The sequence below is a fragment of the Gossypium raimondii genome, chromosome 10 (assembly GCF_025698545.1).
Source record: "Gossypium raimondii isolate GPD5lz chromosome 10, ASM2569854v1, whole genome shotgun sequence".
NCBI classification, from domain to species: domain Eukaryota; kingdom Viridiplantae; phylum Streptophyta; class Magnoliopsida; order Malvales; family Malvaceae; genus Gossypium; species Gossypium raimondii.
The window spans coordinates 4,962,411-4,984,877 of NC_068574.1; the positions used below are offsets into that span (position 1 = coordinate 4,962,411).

Sequence of the window (22,467 nt, forward strand, 5' to 3'; positions counted from 1 at the left end):
TACCGGCGGTTGTGAAGTTTGGAGGGCTGGCTCTGCGAATAAAATATTTGTGCTAATATTGAACTCCAAGGTGACGAAATAATATGGATTTGTCATTTGTTTGACAACAGAATGTGATTAAAATTTGGTAGGGGATATCTGAAATGATATGAAAATGGTAGCATTTGATCCAACTTGATTTGATTTTGGGTTTGGAGTCTTAATTTGAACATTATTTTAATTGCATAATAACAAGGTTATATGATACACCAAGTATGCTTACAAGCTCTATTCTATGTATATTCTCTAGCTTAAAACGAGTTATATATAACCCATTACTGACCACTATTTAGTAGTCAGCTCGATCAAAGATGTAATGAATTTATATACCTAAGTTTTGATTAAGAATGAATAAATATGAGCACCATGATTTCCAATTTTAGATCAGATTGAAACACTGTTAGGGACGCCCCTACATGTTACCCCAGGACCTGAGCTAGGTGCAAGCAACTCATATGGTAACACCCCGGCTCCGCACCGGTTCTTTAGATTAGGATCGGCATTCCTTTTCTCGATCTCTTTTTCTATCCGTCTGATCTCTGCTGAGAACCCATAAAAGGCTTCGATTATCTCGGCGTCACCAGACCAAATCGACGGATGCTGTCGTTCTCCTAAGTACTCCTCATCGGGTGAGTGTGTCGATAAGGTGTCGACCACGGCCATGAACTTTGTTGCTTGTAATAAACTTGGCAACGCTGATAGGAAATATTTTTGTGGATCAGCAAGGAAATTAGCATACTCGAGGTCGTTTTCATCGGGTATTAATCTCCTCATTAGAGGAGGACGGTTGGGGACATAGCCACCATAAGGGTACTGTCCGAAATTAAGTGCAGCGTGTTGGGCCGAAGCGAGCCAAATGAGGGTGGTTAGGATGGAAACTAGATCATCCGTTGTCTTCAATGAGGGCCACCACGACTCTTTGCTGAGATCAGCATGGCCTACATGGACAGACTCATGGTACCATTGCTGTAGCTCTCTGTCATTGCACACCAGGCTTGAATTCGGGTAGTAACGGTTCACATAGGTTCGAACCCAATTCTCGAGAGCATTCCATATCAGTAGCCCGTCCGAGGCATATGGGTAGTCTTCAATCAGGAGCTTGAGACCATGTGGCTGTGTCGGGTCAGGAACCGCAATTCCCCTGCATAATGAAAGGACAATTCTTTATGTTCGGTTCACTTCAAAGGTTTTCGTTTGTCAATTGTAACAAAACATAACTTCCATGTGAAGAAAGCAAAAATTGTCCATATGCTTCAATAGATATCCTGTTGAAGTTGAATTATTTGTTTTGTTTTCGTCTCAATATTGATAAAAAAACAAAAGATTACTCAGTAATTTACCTTCGGATTAGATCCGCAGGCAGGCCTTCCTTGTCGAAGCGCCAATGGCTCCGATAAGCAGCAGCACTCATCTCCATGCAGTAGCGACCGGGAGTGAAGCAGTTCTCGATAACACCATCAGCGCAGATCAAGCTTTGGCGAGCTAGGGCATTGATCTCTAGCGTATATCTCATGTGTGGATCCAAAAGCTTAAAGATCGGGTGCATTGCGCTCAATTGCCTATGTGCAGCCAATATAAAAGGCTCCATGCATGCATGTGTTCGTAACCTGTTTTATCATAAAATAAAATAAAAAATTCAGGTATTTCAGTTTATAGAAACAAAATCCAATGAATACAGTTTGATGTTGAAACTTAAGCTCTTACCAGTGGTTAACCAATTGGTGAACACCAGCATCATTGGAGCAAACGTGAGCCTTAGCAAGCTGCCAAATCCAATTTGTGGTTGCATCAACAGGAGGTGTGACGACACGTTTGGATCGGGAATTTGGTGAGGTGTGAGGGAGGCTTAGTTCAATGGCGACTGGCTTGAGAGTCCCGCTCGGAGTCAAGAAAAATATGGTACGAGTAGCATATGATTTTCGGCCATCAAGAGCATTAATCCGATCAAGAAACGGTAGGTAAATGTCATGATAATCCACCATAAACAACTTGTTTTCATCCAAAGCCTGAATTCAAATATAAACACAATAAAATTAATATCTTGGTCTGGTAAATAAGAAAACAGAACTCTGATAAATTTAGTATAAGATTTTACCTGTTGAACAGTCATGCCATTAAGTTGGCCCGCAATGTGCTCTTCTTTGAGTGCAGATTCCTGGGGGCCATAGATATCGGGGTCGAGCATGCTCACTGGTGGAAAAGACGCAAGTCTCTCGATGTTGACAGGGTTGACACCAGCCAATGCTTGGCGGCCAAATTCATCATCGCGCAACCAGGCAAACTTGTCCTCTGCATGTGTAGATCATATGTTTTGCCTTTAGAAAAGTAATCTTTAAGGTTATTTAAGGTTATTTAAGTCTAATTGTACTTACTGGAAACAACTTTAGGGGTTTCATATTTGAGGAGTCCTTCACTAGATTCTTGTAATTTGCTGACCATTTTCGGCAACTTCTTCACTGTTTCGTGAAAGCCTAATTTGAGAAGGAGCCCTTCTTTGTAAAGACCATCAATATCGGAAAAGGAGTTAAGGTCGCGGTTATGGGCGGAAATGCTGGCTTTCAACTGCGGCAACAAGTTGTGTAGCACTGCTCTAAGCCTCCCTGCCGAGAAAGCGTTCTGCTTCGACTCCTCAAATTGTTCATCTCTAGGCACGTAAATTGGCAATGGCTTCTCAACTCTGCTCTCTGCTTCCATGTCTGCCATTAACAAACGAGAATTAGAGTTCACAAAAGCATAGAAACTAAGATAATGAGTTACCATTACAACATGGAAAATGCGATCCATGTATTTACCTGTTTCACTAGGACCACGGCCAGTGCGACACCGTCTCGGGTAAGGCACTTTTTCACCACCGAGCATCGGCCTGGCATAATCAATGCCCTTGTCTGGATTTCCCAAGTCATTGTATACATCGAAGTCGTAAACCCTGTCAGAGAGTTTCCTTACACCTTTGCCATTGCCCCTCAGATCGTCTAGCTCTTTCTCTCTTAATGCTCTTAGACCTTTCGGTGTCTGGTCGGGTAAATAAGGCTGCTCAAACAAAAAGGGCAATTGAATATCAGAACTCATATCAAAACAACAACATTAACTAATTAGACAAGCCAATCCGTTACATATTCAAACATAATTTAATCTACTTGGTCAGATTAACTTGTACTAATACAAAAAGTAAACTGTTTTGAATTGTAAAAGATAATTGAAAATTCCAAGAAATGAAATTTGAGTGTCAGCTAGCTAAGCTCTGACTGGTTCAACTTTTCTTCCTTTGATGAAAATTCAAAAAGCTTTAGATATAAAGTTTTGACCATACTTTTTGTCAGTTGAACAGGTTGTCAAAGACACCCAAAAAAACAAGACCAAAGACTTGAAAACTGTCATGAATCACGGAAAATTAAACATTGGATGAATAAACAAAAATAAAGAGAGGCGTTATATGATGAACCTGATTGGTGAAGAAAATCCGTTTCCGAGGATGGTGTTTGTTGGATTGTACCCAAGAATTGCAGGGAAAATGCAGAGGACCATAAGCAAAATCTTCAATGGTGATGCTTTCCAGGAAAAATTCCTTTTGGTGCTTGTTGGTCACCGTGATAGCACCCGGCACTCCGAAATTCGAGTCCACCGTGAATTCCGCCGTGTAATAAACTTTCTCGGCTTTAACGTTTGCTTTCTTGGACCAATCCTTCAACACTGCTTCTTTGCTTCTCTTTGGAGCCATGGTTTCTTCAATAAACAAAAAAAAAAAAAAAACCCAGAATTAGATAATGAAACCCAGAATTTATAAATTAAAAGAAAAGAAAAAAACAGAATTGTAGCAGGATCGTCTTACTAGGATCTTCTTCAGTACTAATGAGTTCCAAAACGACATTCCTTCCGATCATGTCGGTAAAAGCATCGAAATGCTTAACTAAAGTCTCTTTAAAATCTTCCTTGTTCTTGTTCCTGATAGTTATAGTAGCAGTCACCTTAAACTCAACAGCTTTTTCCTTTTGAGCAGGCACGGCTTTGGCCTCGGCTTTTATCAAGTCTTCACTGATAGCAGCCACCACAGGGACCTTAGCAGCTTTCCTCAAATGCACCCTTCTCTTTTGTTCCATTGGAACCCAGACAGGTTTAACAAAGAGGAACCGGTTCTGTTTCTGTTGGAAACCATAAGTTGAATTTAGAAACACTTTCGATGAAGACACAAATGAAGAACAACCCATCATTTCTTTAGCCACTGCCATTGTTTTCTGCTAACTCAAATTCCTCTCTCTGCCTCTCTTTCTTTATTTTGTTAGAGTTCTTGTGAAATGGAGATGATGGGCTTTCTTCTTCTTTTCTTTTTTTTTCCTTTTTCCCTTTATTTGAGAATCCAGTAATGGGAGATCTCTTATATATATATAGATATATATAAATACAGAAACTGGTGAAATGTTTGGAAGTTTGAAGAGGTTTGAATTGTAAATGGTATGGCTTTTCTCACCGTCCACACGTTTTTCAAATTCTTTTCGTGAATTTATCAGTAACTGACTTTTTTGGGGTTTTACAGTATTCTTTGCTACTGATTTTTTTTTAAAAATCAAATAAATTAGGCTGCTGAGTCAAAACGAGTTCCAGCTTTCCGAGTAGCGACGCGGTTGGGGGAAAGCAACGAGAAAGGGGGGCAGATGGGGGTTGGTTTGCTTGAAATGACATTTATCTCCTTCTCTTCTTTCAAAATACTACTAGCTTAAAATATGCCATAAGTCCTTCTACTCTTCACAAACTTCAAATTTAATCCTTATATTTTTAGATTTCAAATTTCAAGTTTAATTGTTGATACTGTTAAATTTTTTGGTGTGATTTTTTAAAATTAAAAAAAACCCACTTGATAGTAGTATAACTAAAAGAATATCATTGTAATGAACCTGAATTCAACAAAATAATTTGAAATGTGAAATCTAAAAATAAAAGGACTAAATTCTTAAAAATAAAAGTGTAGAAACTAAATTCAAAATTTCTAAAAAATATATATACTTATACCATATTTTAACCATAATACCAATATTGTCCGAATCTACTTTGAAAAATATATATGGTCCAAATCTATAATTTATTGTTGGTTTTATTTCTTTTTCTGATCGTATCAAATTTATCTCAATGAAGAGCAAATGATTTAGTATTGACAATATTCGTTCATCAAAAAGTATTGATACTATTCCATCATAAGAAAAAAAAGAAAAGATAAAAGAGAATTTTATCAAATTTTTATAGCGTAAATTGATAATAAATTATTTTAAAATGTAATATTTATGGGTAAATATATTATGGAAGTCCCTGTATTAGGAGTTTAATTGTATTTTGTCTTCTTTATTGAAAAAATAGGTAAATTAGTGCATGTACATTAAAGTAGAGAGTAAACAAGTCTTTTCAGTTAAAAATTTCATCGATTTGTGCTGCTAAAAACTAACATGACTGACAAAATAACCAGATAATGACATGTGGCGTGTTATGTATATTTCATGCTAACGTACATGAATCAATTTTTAACAATAAAAATGGATGAAATTTTTAATTGAAGGGCCAATTCGCTAGTTGATCAACATATAGAGATTAATTTGCCCATGTTTTTAGTGAATGGGGCAAGATGCAATTCGACTCCTAATACAGGGATCTCCATGATACTTTTATCAACATTTATGATAATTTTTTGAATTCATAAACTTTTCGTTGACTATTTAATAATGAATTTGAAATTTTTTAAAATATTTTTTTGATTATTATTCAATTGCAACTAATTTATTTATAATATATGCATTTCATTCTTACTAATTACATAATAAATAAAACTCAAATTCAAAATTTAAATAAATATTTGTTATACAATGCCTAAAATTACCTATAATTCCTCATTGCCTTTAAATAGAAAAATAGATGCGCTTTAGCGTGTTGAAACTCACATCCTCCTACCCTAACAATAATGTCAATACCAACCAAAGTAAAATTTAGTCGGTTTAAATACATTTTCTTAAATGAAGTATTAAGGTATGATGACATGACATTATCAAATTGTACCACATCATCACCCAATATAAATTTAATTAAAAATTTCTTTCAAAATTATTTTATAAGTAAATAAATGTTATTTTAGAGAGATTTTTTCTTAACCACTTATTTAGGAATTTCTTTTGAAAAAGCTATTTTCTATAACTCCTTTTTTTAAAAAATATAAAATATCATATTCTTTAAAAGAATCACTTCAAAATTTTATTTTGAAAATGTTTGTTTAAAATTATCGATTCTAAATATTTTAAATATTAAAATTTATATATTTTTTATATTTTAATAAATTTAGAAAAATACAGAATCATAAATTTTGAACTCCGATCATCATGTTCTTTACTTTTTAAATCAAAATTACATTTGGTTTTTATATTTTTTATAAATTTCACTCTCACATATATATATATATATTAAAGAATGTGGTAATGCAACTACGACCAAAGTATATAATATAGTTTGAATATAAAACCTAATACATAGAATAAAATAAGAAATTGAGGAGTGATTTTAATATTTCCATTGACACTATACTTATAATACCAAAAATCATTATATTGTAATATACATCTCAGCAATGGCAGACTTTATTTGTTTATTTATCCTTTGATGAAAAGCAATGACATATCACTGTATTAAACTAGCTTTAATTGAAAAAATAATGAAATAATTAAGACAAAATATAGCCAAATAAAACATTATATTGTAAGAACAAAGAGAGGGCATAAATTACCTTTGGGAAATGCAAATTTGGGGACGAATCAGCTTTTTGCAATAGCAATGGAGTCTTCTTCATCTTCAAAATTAGGTTTAGAAAACCAGTAAGTGTTTATGGCTGTTTGCTTCCTTTTATATTTATAAATTTAGTCCCTAGCTACCATTTATGGTTATTATGGTAACCCATTGCGAAACATTATAATATTTCCTAAATAATTGGATTTTAATGGGTTAAAATTTTATTTCTGGATTTTGTATTTGGTAATTAATTTTTTTAAAGAAATTACTAATATTGTATTTTAAAACGGGTCCTACTTTTATAATAATAATAATAATAATATATTAAGGTGACATATAATTAACATCGTTTCTCGTTCCAATTTAAATTTATCGACTATAATGGTATGTAAAATTAATTAATATAATGCGCAATCGACGAATAATAGAATAAAGCTAGACAAAATTTGAAAATAAATTAAGTAAAATGTAACATGATGAAAAAAACCTCATATATCACAAATAAAAATGATAAAACTCGAACTCATTACATAGAGTAAATTTAAAAAATAGTCACTTTTGTTTGTCTCAGATTATATTTTAGTCACTTACGTTTTTTAAATGCCAATTTAGATGTCCTATATGGCAGTCCAAATTAATTTTTTAATTAAAAACCTATTTTTATCCCAACAACTGGACATTCAAATTGACATTTAAAATCTATTCGGACTGCCACATTAGGAAGGTAACGGAGTTTAACGGTAGAGTGACCACTTCGTAACAAAACAGTAAGGTAAGTGACTAAAATGTAACATTTCAAACATAAGTAACTAAAATGTAATCTGAGACAAATAAAAGTGACTATTTTTATACTTTACCATTTTTAAAATATATAAAAACAGTAAAGAAAATAAAAATAAACAGCTTCTACATCATTCCATCTATTTGGGCCCCGTTTATAAATGGAAGTATAGAATAATAATATAATGTCGGTTGGAATATTTTAATAACTAATTATAAAAAGTAAAAGTATCACAAAAACCCCTATATTATACCCTAAATTGCATTTTGGCCTTTTATCGAAAACATAGATAAATTAACCTTTATAAGTTAGATGAGTGAGTAAAACAACTCGTCGATTAAAATTGCACCGTTAAATGTTTGTTTTGGTGTTTATATGAGGTATAATAACAAATTTAACATTCAACCTTTACACATTTATTCAATTTGACCCATACTCTTTTATTGCAAGTAGATTAGAAATTTTTGAAACTAATAAGGTTAAAGGGCCAAAAGGCCTTAGTAAAAATTTAAAATAAATCAATTAAGTCCTTTTAAAATTTACAAATCATAAAAATATAAAAATTTATTAAAAAGTTATAAATTTTAAAATTATAAAATTTTATTAAAAATAACAATATCGATCCAATAAAAGAGTAGGGCAGCTTTTTTAAAAATCTTATAATCATTAGATTTTAATGGGTCGATATTGTTATTTTAATAAAAATTTTGTAATTTTAAAATTTTAAAACTTTTATTTTATAAAATTTGTTTATAATTTCTATGATTTTTAATAACTTTTAAAATTTAAAACTTGATTTTTAAAATTTTTAATAAGCCCTTTTAACTCTTTAGCCTTATTTAGGGGTGCATTATGTTCGGTTCAATTTTTGAATAAAAATTAAATCAAACCGCTTCATTTGATTTTTAACTTTTGACACCAAAACCGTATGGAATAAAAACCGAAATATCCAAAACCAAAAATTATGGTTCAGTTTGGTGGTCTTTTAAAAAATTGAGTTTTGTCAAAAAAAATTGTCACCTTATTGTTGTGAGCCTCCCCAAAAAATCTAATATTGCAGTTCTTGATTTTTTTTTCATAACAATCATAATAGATTCATTTATACATTTATAAAGTGAATTAAATAATTAAATTAAGCTATTAAGTTTATAAATAATTTAAAGTTGTTAAAAAAGCTAATACACAAGTCATTTATATACCTAATGTTTTGTTGTGTCATTTTTTAATTAGTTATAATCGAGTCATTGCATACCTCAAAAAAAAGTCATTACAATATACCAATATAATTGATCCACTTCCTCGATACAAAACTACACTTTCATAACTTTTTACGAAATATTTCTATAACTTTTGTATGTTCACATCTAGTTTTTAATAACAATAATGCAATTAAATGAATTAGCCTATATTGACATTAAACTGATCAATTTATTATTCTATTAGGACTATGCCTTTAAATATAGATTTTTTTCATTCGATTTGATATGGATAAAATGGGTTCCATGTGGAAAAACTGAACCTAAACCAAATTGTGCGATTAGGGTGATAACATGTAATGACCCGATTTTCAGTGGTATTAAAAAAGACGGTTCGGGACTTCGTTTTCCGTAAATTGAGTTCGTAAATATTTAAAAGAGAGATTTGTAGAATTATTGTTTTAATGAATTGAAATTCGGTTAAGTTATTTAACCAAAATTGTGAGAAATCATGGTTTAGGGATTAAATTGTAAAAGTTTAATGGTTATAGATTTTTAATTAGATTAAGGATTGAGAACTTAAATTGCAATTACCCAAAGGATTAAAATGACAAATAAACTTATTTTAAATAGATGATAGTGGGATGTGATGTTAAATGTTATTAGTTTAAGTTAATTAAAGATTAAAGCTTAATTAAACATGATTAAGTTAAATAATTGAGTTTAATTAAAATTAAACCTAGCATATATACAATGTGATAGTGGAAAGAGATGAAACATCTTCTTCTTCATCATCTTTCACCACCGTCCACTATTGAAGGGTTTGGGAATCTTAGTTTTTAACTTTCGGCACTTAATTTCAAGTTAGTTTCTAGTTATTTTTCTTTAATTTTTATAGATTTGAATGTTGTGGGAGCTTGAATTAGCAACTCATGTACTAATTTATAAATTTTTTAAACTTTTAAAAGTTGTCATTGTTGAGAATTGAATGAAATTGGTGTGAAATTATTAGAAACTAAGCTTAGTTTATGAAAAGGACTAAATTGTAAAGCTTAATACACGTCAAATATACTATATGCATGATCCAAGAAAAGAGCATTGGCAAGCCCTGAAATGGATTTTGCGATATATCCAGAATAAAATGGATATTAGATTGATTTTTTAGCAAGAATATAATCAGGGTATGGTTGGATATTGTGATTCAGACTATACTTGTGATTTGGACAAATGACGATCAACTACTAGTTATGTGTTTATTCTCGTAAAGGCACCAGTTAGTTGGAAGTATTTTTTACACTTTAGAGTTGTTTTATCTTCTATAAAAGCAGAGCATATGGCAATCACAAAGGTAGTAAAAGAGGCAATTTGGCTTCAAGGGTTGCTTGGTGAACTTGAAATTAAGCAGAAGTATGACAAAGTATATTGCGATAGTTAAAGTACTATTCAATTATTTTAAATATATATTGTCAAAACCATTTTTTTGAAAAAAACAAAAATTTTAGGTTGTCGACTTTAAAAATGAAAATTGGGAGTCGCCACCAATATTTTATTAAGGTGTGATTGGGTCACCTAAAAATGACTTTGGTCTACAAATTTTAGAAAAACGGGTCCGGGAGTCGGTTACGTATGAGGAAGGATTAGCACCCTCATTACGCCCAAAAATTGGTACCTAGTTAATTAATTAATGTCTTATTGTCAAAATTTTGAAAATCGTAATCCTTAGCAAAAAACTTAAAACGTTACGTATTAAGACCCTTATCATTTCAGAGAAATAAAATACCACACCCAATACGTTAGGGCACGACATTCTAATTTTCCCCAAAAATGAATTAGGGCAAAATACTAGTGCAATAAAAAATGTAAAAGAATATCCATTTATTCAAGATTTAAGAAATCGCGGCCCAATACGTTAGGGCACAATTCCTCTAAAATCCCAAACTCGGAATATTTCCTTTATTATTTTTAAAAAAAATATTCATTTCGAGAAATCAATGCGTCACATCCAATACGTTAGAACACAACGTGTTGAATTCCCAATAATGAGTTCTTATTTTTTTTATTAAAGAGAAATCCTCGATTGTTAGATTTTCAAAAAAATCGGAACCCAATACGTTAGGGCTCAATTTCCTTGAGAAATCCTAAATACGAGTATTACCTCTATTTTGAAGCGTTTTATTTTAAAATTAAATAAGAGATAGGGTAATGTTATGTTGAATATGTGAATGAATGCCCCTTAAACAAATATCAATAATAAATACAACAATTTCATAGAAATAATATGAATAAACAAATAAATAAACAAAATAATGACGTGCAAAATATCCAATAAATAGGCAAGATAATAATAAAATATGCAAACATAAATTAATAAGCGAATAAAAAATATACATGTACACATAAAAAAATACATAAGTTTTAAACAATTAATATAATATTAAAATTAATTAAATAAATTAAACATGTGTATATAAAATATAAGTATGCTAAAATTTTAGTATAAAAAACATAAATACATGCTTAAATATACATATAAAAAATAATAATAATTGCATATGAGAATTATAAAATAAAAATTAAAAGAATACAATTGCATTATCAAAATATTGATTTTAAAGAAAATATGAAAATGGACTAAATTGGATCGCCAAGAAGATCCGGATAAATTAGCAAATATATAAAGTCTGGAGGACTTAATTGAAAGCTCGAATTACATAGAGGGGCTGGAAGGGCAATTTTCCCTTCTCCTCTAAACGACGCCGTTCAAATTAGACCAAATTGAAATAAAAATAAATAAAAGGGTAAATTAAAAAATAAAAAAATTAATTACAAAAACATTAAAAGGCGGAGGGACAAAATAAAATTCGCAGTGGTATCACCTTCTCCCTTTTTTTAAAATCGTAAATAAGTAAAAAATAATCAAAAGAAAAAAAATAGTAAGCCACCTTTAAAAAACTGTCAATCGTTCTCTTTTTTATTCCTCCTCTTCTTTTTTTTTTCTACAATGAAGGGAGAGGCCTCTATTTATAGTTGAGCCTCCCCAAATCCAACGGTACAGATCAATTACATCAACGGCTGAGATTAAAGGGTATCTACAAATTAAATCTCTAATATTACAAAATCATATCTTCTAAGATTGCATATCATATCTAAGATTGCATATCATATCTAAAATTGCATATCCCTGAAGATTATGTTTCCATAAGCTTGTAGATGGACCTTCAACCTTTTTAAGTAATGGGTAATTCCGATCGGGCCAAATGATATTACTTTGGGTTTTTTTTTGTGAGCCTGGGCTAAAATTGGGTATTACAGCTGCCCCTCTTTGCTCGTTGTCGTGTAACAGGAACGGAGCAAAGACTTTAGAAATGACCAATTTTTGCCTAGTCACGCTGGATCTTAGTTCTCTTCTTCTTCAAGCAGCCACATTCCATCCTAACGCATCTTCAAATGTATAAGAATTGGTGCTTCAATCTACTCCACTGCAATATCAAGGAGATAGGACTTACAATATTCAACCTATTCCACTGCTGACCAGGGAGATATGATTACTGGCTTCAATGTACTCCACTGTAACCACAGGGAGGTAAAATCCGCCATCTTCGATCTGCTCCACTACTGCTTAGGGAGATAAGATCTGAAATCTTCAATCTATTCCACTGTTGTCCAGGGAAGTAGAATTACTGGCTTCAATGTACTCCACTGTAACCACAAGGAGGTAAAATCCGCCATCTTCGATCTGCTCCACTACTGCTTAGGGAGATAAGATCTAAAATCTTCAATCTATTCCACTGTTGTCTAGGGAAGTAGAATTAACGGCTTCAATGTACTCCACTGTAACCACAAGGAGGTAAAATCCGCCATCTTCGATCTGCTCCACTACTGCTTAGAGAGATAAGACCTGAAATCTTCAATCTATTCCACTGTTGTCCAGGGAAGTAGAATTATTGGCTTCAATGTACTCCACTGTAACCACAGGGAGGTAAAATCTGCCATCTTCGATCTGCTTCGCTGTCAATGTAGGAAGGCAAGATCTGCTATCCTTAACCTGCTCCACTACAACCAAGGAAGGCAAGGCTTTGTTTTCGATCTGCTTCGCTGTCGATGCAGGAAGGCAAGATCTGCTATTTTCACTGATCTATTTTCTAGGGAACATGACCTGTATAATGAACCTAATTATGCCTAATGATTAGGATGGCATGATCAAAATTCATCAAATGCTCCTAACTAGACATGTGTGAATGGTGTTTGCATGAATGCAAAATTTTATTTTTCTGAGAGTGATCCCGCTTAGGTTGTCATTACTTGAAGTTTATTAAGGCTTTGTGACTGGCGTGCTACAACGCCTTATTGCTTGACTGGCTTTTCTGAAGAAACATTTAGCCAGGTTGCCCCCCACTGTGAACCTCCAAGTTTAATCCATTGGGGCGCAAAAATTCATACCATTGTTCTCCCACTGTAACCCAAGAGTAAATGGCTTTTCTTCAATTCTCTCCTATCACAATTCAAGGATACAGGATCTAAATCTTTCTAGTCTCTTACACCATTCCCAGGGTGTCGTACCAAAGGCTCATGTGCAAATGAAGGCTATCTTCCCAAGGCAACCTCTTTCTATTGCCTGGTGATCATTACTTGCTTGTTGATTTAGGCTTTGTCATCAACACGACATCTTATTATTTTGTTCAACCAATGTTTTTGACAATAAAATCCAAAGCGAAAGTCCTAGTTTAGACTCTTCCTTTTCAGATTTCCAACCTTTAAACCTGGTGCGTTTTAAATAATAGTCATGTTTTAAACTCCTGTATTATTTAGAAACTTCTAGAGTAATATGCAAAACTTTCCTTGTGAAAGTTTTATTAGTCCATTGATCATTATTCCAATGCAACATACTTACAAAAAGGTCATAACAAGGGATAAGAATAAATTATAGTAAAAAAAAAGATAACAAAGAAATTGATTGGGAATGTGTATCTTTGAAAAGAATGAAGTATTCCAAGAATAACAAATTCAATAGTATGAAAATTGGGTGCCCCAGATATCGCAGCTTGAACTTCTCTGACAAACTTTTGAAGATCCTTCGAGTTTGACATGTGTTTAGGAGATCCACAAGATCGCCAATGCCCCAAGATTTTGCCTACTCTTTCCTGTTGATTCAGATATAACTAGATCACCACATGCCCCAATCTGATCAAGATTCGAGTTGCTCTGATCACCTCATGCCCCATTTTGATCAATATTTGAGCCGCCCTTTTCGGGTTTTCAACTCAAATCCCCTTTGGTCTCAAGGCGTCCTTTGCGGATTTTCACCTTGGCCTCTCCCTTTTTTTTTGAAATATTTTTTATTGAATCTGAACTCGTAAGATTAGGCATGTCCTTGTTATCCCTTCTGATCAAAGTCGATGCTTTTTCGGATAAGGCCTTCCACATAAGGTTCTTCCTAGCTTGGGATGAAGTTCTTTTTATATGAGAAGGATCTTCTTTAATACCAGGTCCCTCTCAAGGAATTCTTTAGGGCAGACCTTTTTTGTGAGCTCGCATCATTTACTTTTGGCGCATTTGACCATGACGGATAACTTTGAACATTCTTCCTCAATCGGTATTGGATCCAAAAACTCAGAAAGAAAGAATCTTGTCTTCAATAGGCAAAACCGCAATGGACCCAAGAGAAAGACATTGCCCTGGTAGATTTTGTTTTTTTTTTGTTTTTTTTTGTCATCCCCTTTTTGGTGAAATGACATTAATCATGAACAGACTGCAAACTTTTGATATTGTGTTGTTGTTTAGTACATTGTCATATATGATCCTTTTGGCGTTCCATACTGATTCTTCATGAATTTGCTAACTGTCGACTTTGTGACATTGACATATGAAGCAACTTCCACCCATTTAGTAAATTAATTGACGACCACAAAGATGAATCAATGATCGTCAGACTCTTTTGGGTAGATTGACCAAATGACCTTTATGCCCCACATATGGAGAAGTCAAGTATCCCAATGATTCTTTGTAAGGTAAGATCCGTTTCTCGACTTGTTCTACCATTCTTAACAGGTCCGAAAATACAGATCCGTCATCTTTAAAGTCATGAGATCCCTCTAAACACATGTCTCGCTCAAAAGGAGATTCTGAGTCTGTAGCAGCGTCACTTATGTCGTTGATATCCAGGGACCTATAGTAAGTACAAAAGAATATACAAAGAATGTACAAATTTAAGAATGATTATTTGTACAATATAATTATGAATGTGGAAGAAAATCTAAAAGAATGATTATAAAATATATTGGCTCAAAAATGAATGCAAAGATGTATTTTATTAGAATAATGACGTTCAGACATGAGTCTATTTCGCAAAGGAATTTTTATCATTTTTAGGCTAAAAATAACAAAATTGTTCTGAACATTACTCTAAATAAGCTCTAAAAAACTACAGAGATTTCTTCTGCAGTTCAATTACTTAGAACGCTTCTAAGTTGATAAGGGCGAATATCTTCAAGGACCCTTGCAAATTGTGTCTTCAAAAATGGCATTGATGTGAACGTCTCTCAACGTTTCTTCATACATCCCATTCACCCCCATTATCAAATGTGATTGGGTAGCGGATTTTCTGCACTAGATGAATCACCAAATTTGACAACGCCCATACCGATAAGCCTTTCAACCACTTTTTTAAAGGTAAGGCAATTTTCTATAGAATGCCCCGTAATTCCTGCATGATAATCACATTGTGCACTTGCATCATACTATTTGAGATACGGGGGCTGTGGAGGCTTCACATGTAAAGGAGAAACAATATGCGCATTGAATAAGCTTTGATACAGCTCTTTGTACGACATTGGAATTAGCGTGAACTGGAGCTTTTCAGTACCTGGCTTCACACCTAATTCTTGTCTTGATGAACTCTGTTGATTAGCAATCGATTTACCGTGCGTATTCACGCTGTTCACGTCATTTTCCTTTTCTTTTGAGGCTTGCCTTCTGTTATTTCCTCCAGCATCAATCTTTCCGCTCCTTATGGCGCTTTCAATCATTTCACCATTCATGATTATGTCAGAAAAGTTTTTTGTTGCACTCCCTAACATATGTGTGATGAATGGGGGCTTCAATGTACTAACGAAAAGCATCGTCATCTCTCTTTCTAGAAGAGATGGCTGAACTTGGACGGCAACCTCCCTCCATCTCTGTGCGTATTGCCTGAAACTTTTACCAGGCTTCTTCTCCATGTTCTGAAGAGTAATTCTATCAGTACCATGTCACCACATGGTCAGATTGTTTAAGAACGCTGTACTAGATCTCTCCATGAATTAATCTGGGTACGGCTCAATTGATTGTACCACTTGGATGCTGCCCCTGCGAGGCTATCCTGGAAACAATGTATCAGTAGTTGGTCATTATTAACATACCCAGTCATTCGCCTACAAAACATGGTAACATGAGCTTCGGGGCTACTAGTTCCATTGTACTTCTCAAACTCAGGCATTATGAATTTATAAGGGAGTACTAAATCCGGAGCCAAGCTCAATTCTTTAGCGTCAATTCCATGGTAGCCCTCAGTACTTTCCATCGCTATAAGTTTTTCCTCTAGCCATTTGTACTTTTCTTCGAGCTATTTCGGCAATTCACCATTCATTTTCTCAACTGTCTCATCGAAGTCAGGGATAGTGAGATTAGTAAGGTTGTCTCCAGGGTTAGAGCCTGATATAGCTTGAAAGTTCATTGGTGTTACAGCACCGCCCTGAGGGTTGATGGTAATGGAGGATTTGCGTGGATATACCTCCGCTTGTTGAGAGGTAAGTTCTAGGGAATAAACAGGTCCCTCATTGTCTCCTTCTTCACTATTGAGCACAGAGCCTTTTCCTTTATCAGTTCCTTTGTTGAACCATTGAGTTAACTGAGCCATCATACTCCCTTGAGATTCCATCATTTTTTCTATCATTTTTTGCTGCTCATTCATTTGCTTTTGAAGCTGCTCATGCATTTCCTTTTGGGATTATTCTAGTCTTTCCATCCTTTGATCCATATCCTTAGTTTTCGATCGAGTACCGTAGCGGTGTTTAGTAGGTTGGTTGGTTTCCAGATTAACTGAGCAGTGATTTAAATTAATTAGAATTTTTGAAGAATTTTAATGCTATGATATCATGTAATGCGAATGCATGAAATGAATGCATAAAGAGACGTTGATTCTGATTCAATTCCATTTAGAAAACTTTATTAGAAAACAAATCTCTTTACATAAAATGGATATTTATATGGCCTTGGCCTCATAGGTGGAGATATTCGATCCTCTTCTTCATTCGAGTATTAAGATAAATCTTACGAACTCTTTAAAAAACGTCTCTTCTATCTCCTTTTTTGCTCGATCCAGGTCGTAACTTGTTGCTCACTCATCCTCGTGATGCTCGTTGGCTTCTATTTAAGAAGATTCAGCAGCTCTCAAATAATTTTTGTCATCTTGAATCCTTGGGCATAGAGCCATAGTCGTGTATTCTTCCATTAAATTATCATCCTTCTCTTATCACGTGTTCTTGGACCATATTCGGACAACCATATTGTCATCCACTTTATCAAGAAACCCATTTCCTTATGACAAGCTCTCTATTTAGCAACTGAACGTGAATCAACACATCTTTTTTTATGATGAAATGAAATGTCATGTCATGCAATCAAAATAAAACACAAAAAGTCAGTATCGAATATAAACATAGAATATAATCAAGAAAGAGTAAAACACCTACTAGGATATCTACTAGGGTTTAGTATAGTTATACCTAAGGCGGATTCCTAAAGTTCACTATATGAAGTTCGGCTTCTAGGGCAAAGGTACTCGAACCAGCAGATTCCTCGATCTTCACCCATTATAGGCTCATATGGACCGAGTTCAGTTCAGGGGAATACATTTCCCTATGGCTGCACGGAGATGAAAATCTCACGAAGACATAGGTACGGATGTATCCCTGAAGCAATCCACTACCCTACACGGAGGTGAAAACCTCACGAAGGCATAGCTTCTCACTCCCACTCAAAAGGGTAAAATTGTTCAGCTCATGGAATGTATAATGCAAACAATATTTAAACAAGAAGATAATGAAAGATGTCATGAGTTTTTTTTATAAAGAATATTTTCTCGACTATAAGACAAGAATTAATCAACTTTGTGGCTCGACTCTCTTAAGTTCCCCAGTGGAGTCGCCAAGCTGTTGAAACCATTTTTTTGAAAAAAACAAAAATTTTAGGTTGTTGACTTTAAAAAATGAAAATTGGGAGTCGCCACCAATCTTTTATTAAGGTGTGATTGGGTCACCTAAAAATGACTTTGGTCTACAAATTTTAGAAAAACGAGTCCGGGAGTCGGTTACGTATGAGGAAGGATTAGCACCCTCATTACGTCCAAAAATTGGTACCTAGTTAATTAATTAATGTCTTAATGTCAAAAATTTGAAAATTGTAATCCTTAGCAAAAAACTTAAAACATTACGTATTAAGACCCTTATCATTTCAGAGAAATAAAATACCACACCCAATACGTTAGGGCACGACATTCTAATTTTCCCCAAAAATGAATTAGGGCAAAATACTAGTGCAATAAAAAATGTAAAAGAATATCCATTTATTCAAGATTTAAGAAATCGCAGCCCAATAAGTTAGGGCACAATTCCTCTAAAATCCCAAACTCGGAATATTTCCTTTATTATTTTTTTAAAAAAATATTTATTTCGAGAAATCAATGCGTCACATCCAATACGTTAGGACACAACGTGTTGAATTCCCAATAATGAATTCTTATTTTTTTTATTAAAGAGAAATCCTCGATTGTTAGATTTTCAAAAAAATCGGAACCCAATACGTTAGGGCTCAATTTCCTTGAGAAATCCTAAATACTGAGTATTACCTCTATTTTGAAGCGCTTTTATTTTAAAATTAAATAAGAGATAGGATAATGTTATGTTGAATATGTGAATGAATGCCCTTAAACAAATATCAATAATAAATACAACAATTTCATAGAAATAATATGAATAAACAAATAAATAAACAAAATAATGACGTGCAAAATATCCAATAAATAGGCAAGATAATAATAAAAATATGCAAACATAAATTAATAAGCGAATAAAAAATATACTGTACACATAAAAAATACATAAGTTTTAAACAATTAATATAATATTAAAATTAATTAAATAAATTAAACATGTGTATATAAAATATAAGTATGCTAAAATTTTAGTATAAAAAACATAAATACATGCTTAAATATACGTATAAAAATAATAATAATTGCATATGAGAATTATAAAATAAAATTAAAAGAATACAATTGCATTATCAAAATATTGATTTTTAAAGAAAATATGAAAATGGACTAAATTGGATCGCCAAGAAAGATCCGGGTAAATTAAAAATAAATAAAATCTGGAGGACTTAATTGAACGCTCGAATTACATAAAGGGGCTGGAAGGGCAATTTTCCCTTCTCCTCTAAACGACGCCGTTCAAATTAGACCAAATTGAAATAAAAATAAATAAAAGGGTAAATTAAAAAAATAAAAAAAAAACTTAATTACAAAAACATTAAAAGGCGGAGGGGCTAAATAAAATAAATAAAATTCGCAGTGGTATCACTTTCTCTCTTTTTTTAAAATCGTAAATAAGTAAAAAATAATCAAAAGAAAAAAAATAGTAAGCCACCTTTAAAAAACTGTCAATTGTTCTCTTTTTTATTCCTCCTCCTCTTCTTTTCTTTTTCTACAATGAAGGGAGAGGCCTCTATTTATAGTTGAGCCTCCCCATATCCAACGGTACAGATCAATTACATCAACGGCTGAGATTAAAGGGTATTTACAAATTAAATCTCTAAGATTACAAAATCATATATTCTAAGATTGCATATCATATCTAAGATTATATATCATATTTAAGATTGCATATCATATCTAATATTGCATATCCCTGAAGATTATGTTTCCATAAGCTTGTAGATGGACCTTCAACCTTTTCAAGTACTGGGCAATTCTGATCGGGCCAAATGATATTACTTTGGATTTTTTTTTGTGAGCCCGGGCTAAAATTGAGTATTACATATATAAATTTAATGATTAAAATTAAAAGATTGATATATATATATAGTAAACTATGTTTGAGAGAAGCAACATTTAAATTATTAAATTTAATAAAGTTTATCCACGTTCTAAATAGGTGGAGATAGAGACTAGAGGAAAATTAGCCATGAAAGAAAATAAAAAGGCATTCCTAGTGGAACATAAATATGTATTTAGAAATAAAACAGAAACAACGACTTAAGCGTGCTGAAATACCGGTGGCTATTTATCGCTCAAAAGGAAGGAATTTGGTTAGTGGGATTCGCATATGTAAGCAAAAAAAGTAGCATTTGTAGGCAGTTTAAGCCATTTGAAGTGGACTCTTTTTTTACGTTTCATACCTTCTTCTTTTTAATACTAAAAGGGTGTTTGGTCTCCGGTGATTATCCAAAACCATTTACTTTTTCCTCTGAAATTAGCTACTTTTTATAGGGAAAGAATTATGGTTTAATATATAATTGTATATATGAATTTTGATTTTGTATAATTTTACTTATAAAATTTTGATTTGATTCAATCATCGTAAATTATTAACACAATTATTGATATAGTATCATTTTATGTTTACATATTACATACATGAATAATTATAATTATCCAATATAAATATAAATACAAATGAATGTATTTATTTCTTTAAACGTGTATGATTAAATCAAAATTAAAGTTTCAAGTATACATTTGAACCACAATTAGAATTTCACGTGTATAATTACACCAAATTAAAGTTCATATATACAATTGCACATTAAATCAAAGTTCATATATAATTTTGAGATTTACCCTTTTTATATCTACTTAGACCAAAATAAATGTATACGTAACCCACAAATAGTGGGACATAAACCTCAATAAATATGGATTGATATAGGGCGAAATTAAATTATAATTTTTACGATAATAAAAATACAATTTCACCATTGTAACACCCTACATTTTTGTAATTTTTAAAGGATTAAATCAAAATTTTATTATTTTTATGGGTTAAAGTGTAATTTTACTTTTACTAATTTAAAATTTTAAAAAATTTAAAAGACCTAAATTAAAAAAAAATCATTTTAGGGGGGCTAGGGCCACAACCAACCCCCTCACTGTGCCCCTGAATTGATAATTCACTACACCAAAACAGGCTTTTAGCGGCGCTTTTTTAGGCCTTTAGCGGCGCTTTTTAGCGCCGCAAAAGATGCCGCTAAAGATAGCGCCGCTACTTTTAGCGGCGTTTTCACAAAAAAAACGCCGCTAAAGGTGTTGGTCTATAGCGGCGCTTCTATCACAAACGCCGCTGAAGACTAAGAGCTTTAGCGGCGTTTTTAATATAACCGCCGCTACAGATTGGTGTCTTTAGCGGCGTTTTTGTTGAAAGCGCCGCGATAGATCAGGGTCTTTAGCGGCGTTTTTTATATAAGCGCCGCTATAGATCATGGCCTTTAGCGGCGCTTTTCCCAAAAACGCCGCAATAGACCCTGATCTATAGCGGTGCTTATCTAGAAAACGCCGCTAAATACCCTTTGTCTATATAGCGGTCACAAGAAAAACGCCGCTAAAGACCTAATCTATAGCGGCGCTTTTACCAAAACGCCGCTAAATTTGGCGATTTGTAAATTTTTTTATATTTTCGCCTCCGTAAAAACAAATCAAAAGAAATCATATCTAAACCAACCAAAAGTAACAAATCTATGGATTAAACAAATAATATAATAAATATCAATAAATATAAACAAATTCAGTATTATTCTTACAAAATGTTAAAAGTTAAAATGATAATTGAAAGTCAAAATTGAAGTATATTTACACGATAGTCTAAGATTTGTGGTATTGCATCTTCAAACATCTTCATCATACTCTGAGTCTGCTGAGTTCATCGAACTTTGACGCCGCTTCCTTCCCTCGCCGCACCTCTGCTTCCCTCGCTTTAGCCTCTGCTTCCCTTGCTGCACTGTTCTTCTCTCGCGCCGCCGCTTCTTCTTGTTCTTGCCATTCGCTCTAAGTCATCTTTGAGTTCTTCATACTTTCGTTGAACCTCGCCTTCTCTCATTCTTGCATCTGCTTTAAGTTGTAGCCGGAGTTCTTCATATCTTTTGAACATCGCTTCTCTCGATGTTGCCTCCGCTTTAAGTTGTGTAATTTGCTCAGTTGTTGTCGCTTGCATCAGAGCAATCTGGTCTCTTAACCTCTGAACTTCAACTTTAGCTCGACTCCCCGAAGGCATATACTGTTGCGAGCTAGATCCAAAATATTGGGACGGGTTAACAAAAGATCCTTGGAATCGAACCCGACCATACCTTTCAGGACCCAAAACTTCAAAGTGATAATCCGGTTATCAATGTCGTCAATATGAATGTAACTATCATGGATGCAATCGCGTCAGACTCGCCTTTTTATTCTTTAATTTTTCCTAAAAAATAAATCACACATAGATAGGAACGCAATATATATTAAAAATAAGAATGCAACATAACTTAACAATATTTGCATTATAATAAATGAAATAAATCATTAGAAAGTAAACACTATATAAATAATTAAAACAAGTGAAATTGTATTAAGCAAACGTACCATAATTTCTGCAGCTTCAGGAGTCATAGGGTTTCCATCTTTCTTCC

General features: G+C 33.1%; 1 protein-coding gene across 1 annotated transcript; it reads right to left on the bottom strand.

The window, feature by feature from the left end:
• Window positions 1-199: 199 nt before the first annotated feature.
• LOC105777156 (linoleate 13S-lipoxygenase 3-1, chloroplastic) lies at window positions 200-4,519 on the bottom strand. The gene is made up of 8 exons (XM_012600249.2): window positions 3,869-4,519; window positions 3,482-3,762; window positions 2,832-3,069; window positions 2,412-2,735; window positions 2,135-2,328; window positions 1,744-2,045; window positions 1,380-1,646; window positions 200-1,180 (listed from the first exon to the last, which is right to left on the bottom strand). The coding sequence occupies exons 1-8, from the start codon at window positions 4,263-4,265 to the stop codon at window positions 424-426; spliced, it is 2,760 nt and encodes a 919-aa protein (XP_012455703.1). The 5' UTR covers window positions 4,266-4,519; the 3' UTR covers window positions 200-423.
• Between the last annotated feature and the right edge of the window lie 17,948 nt (window positions 4,520-22,467).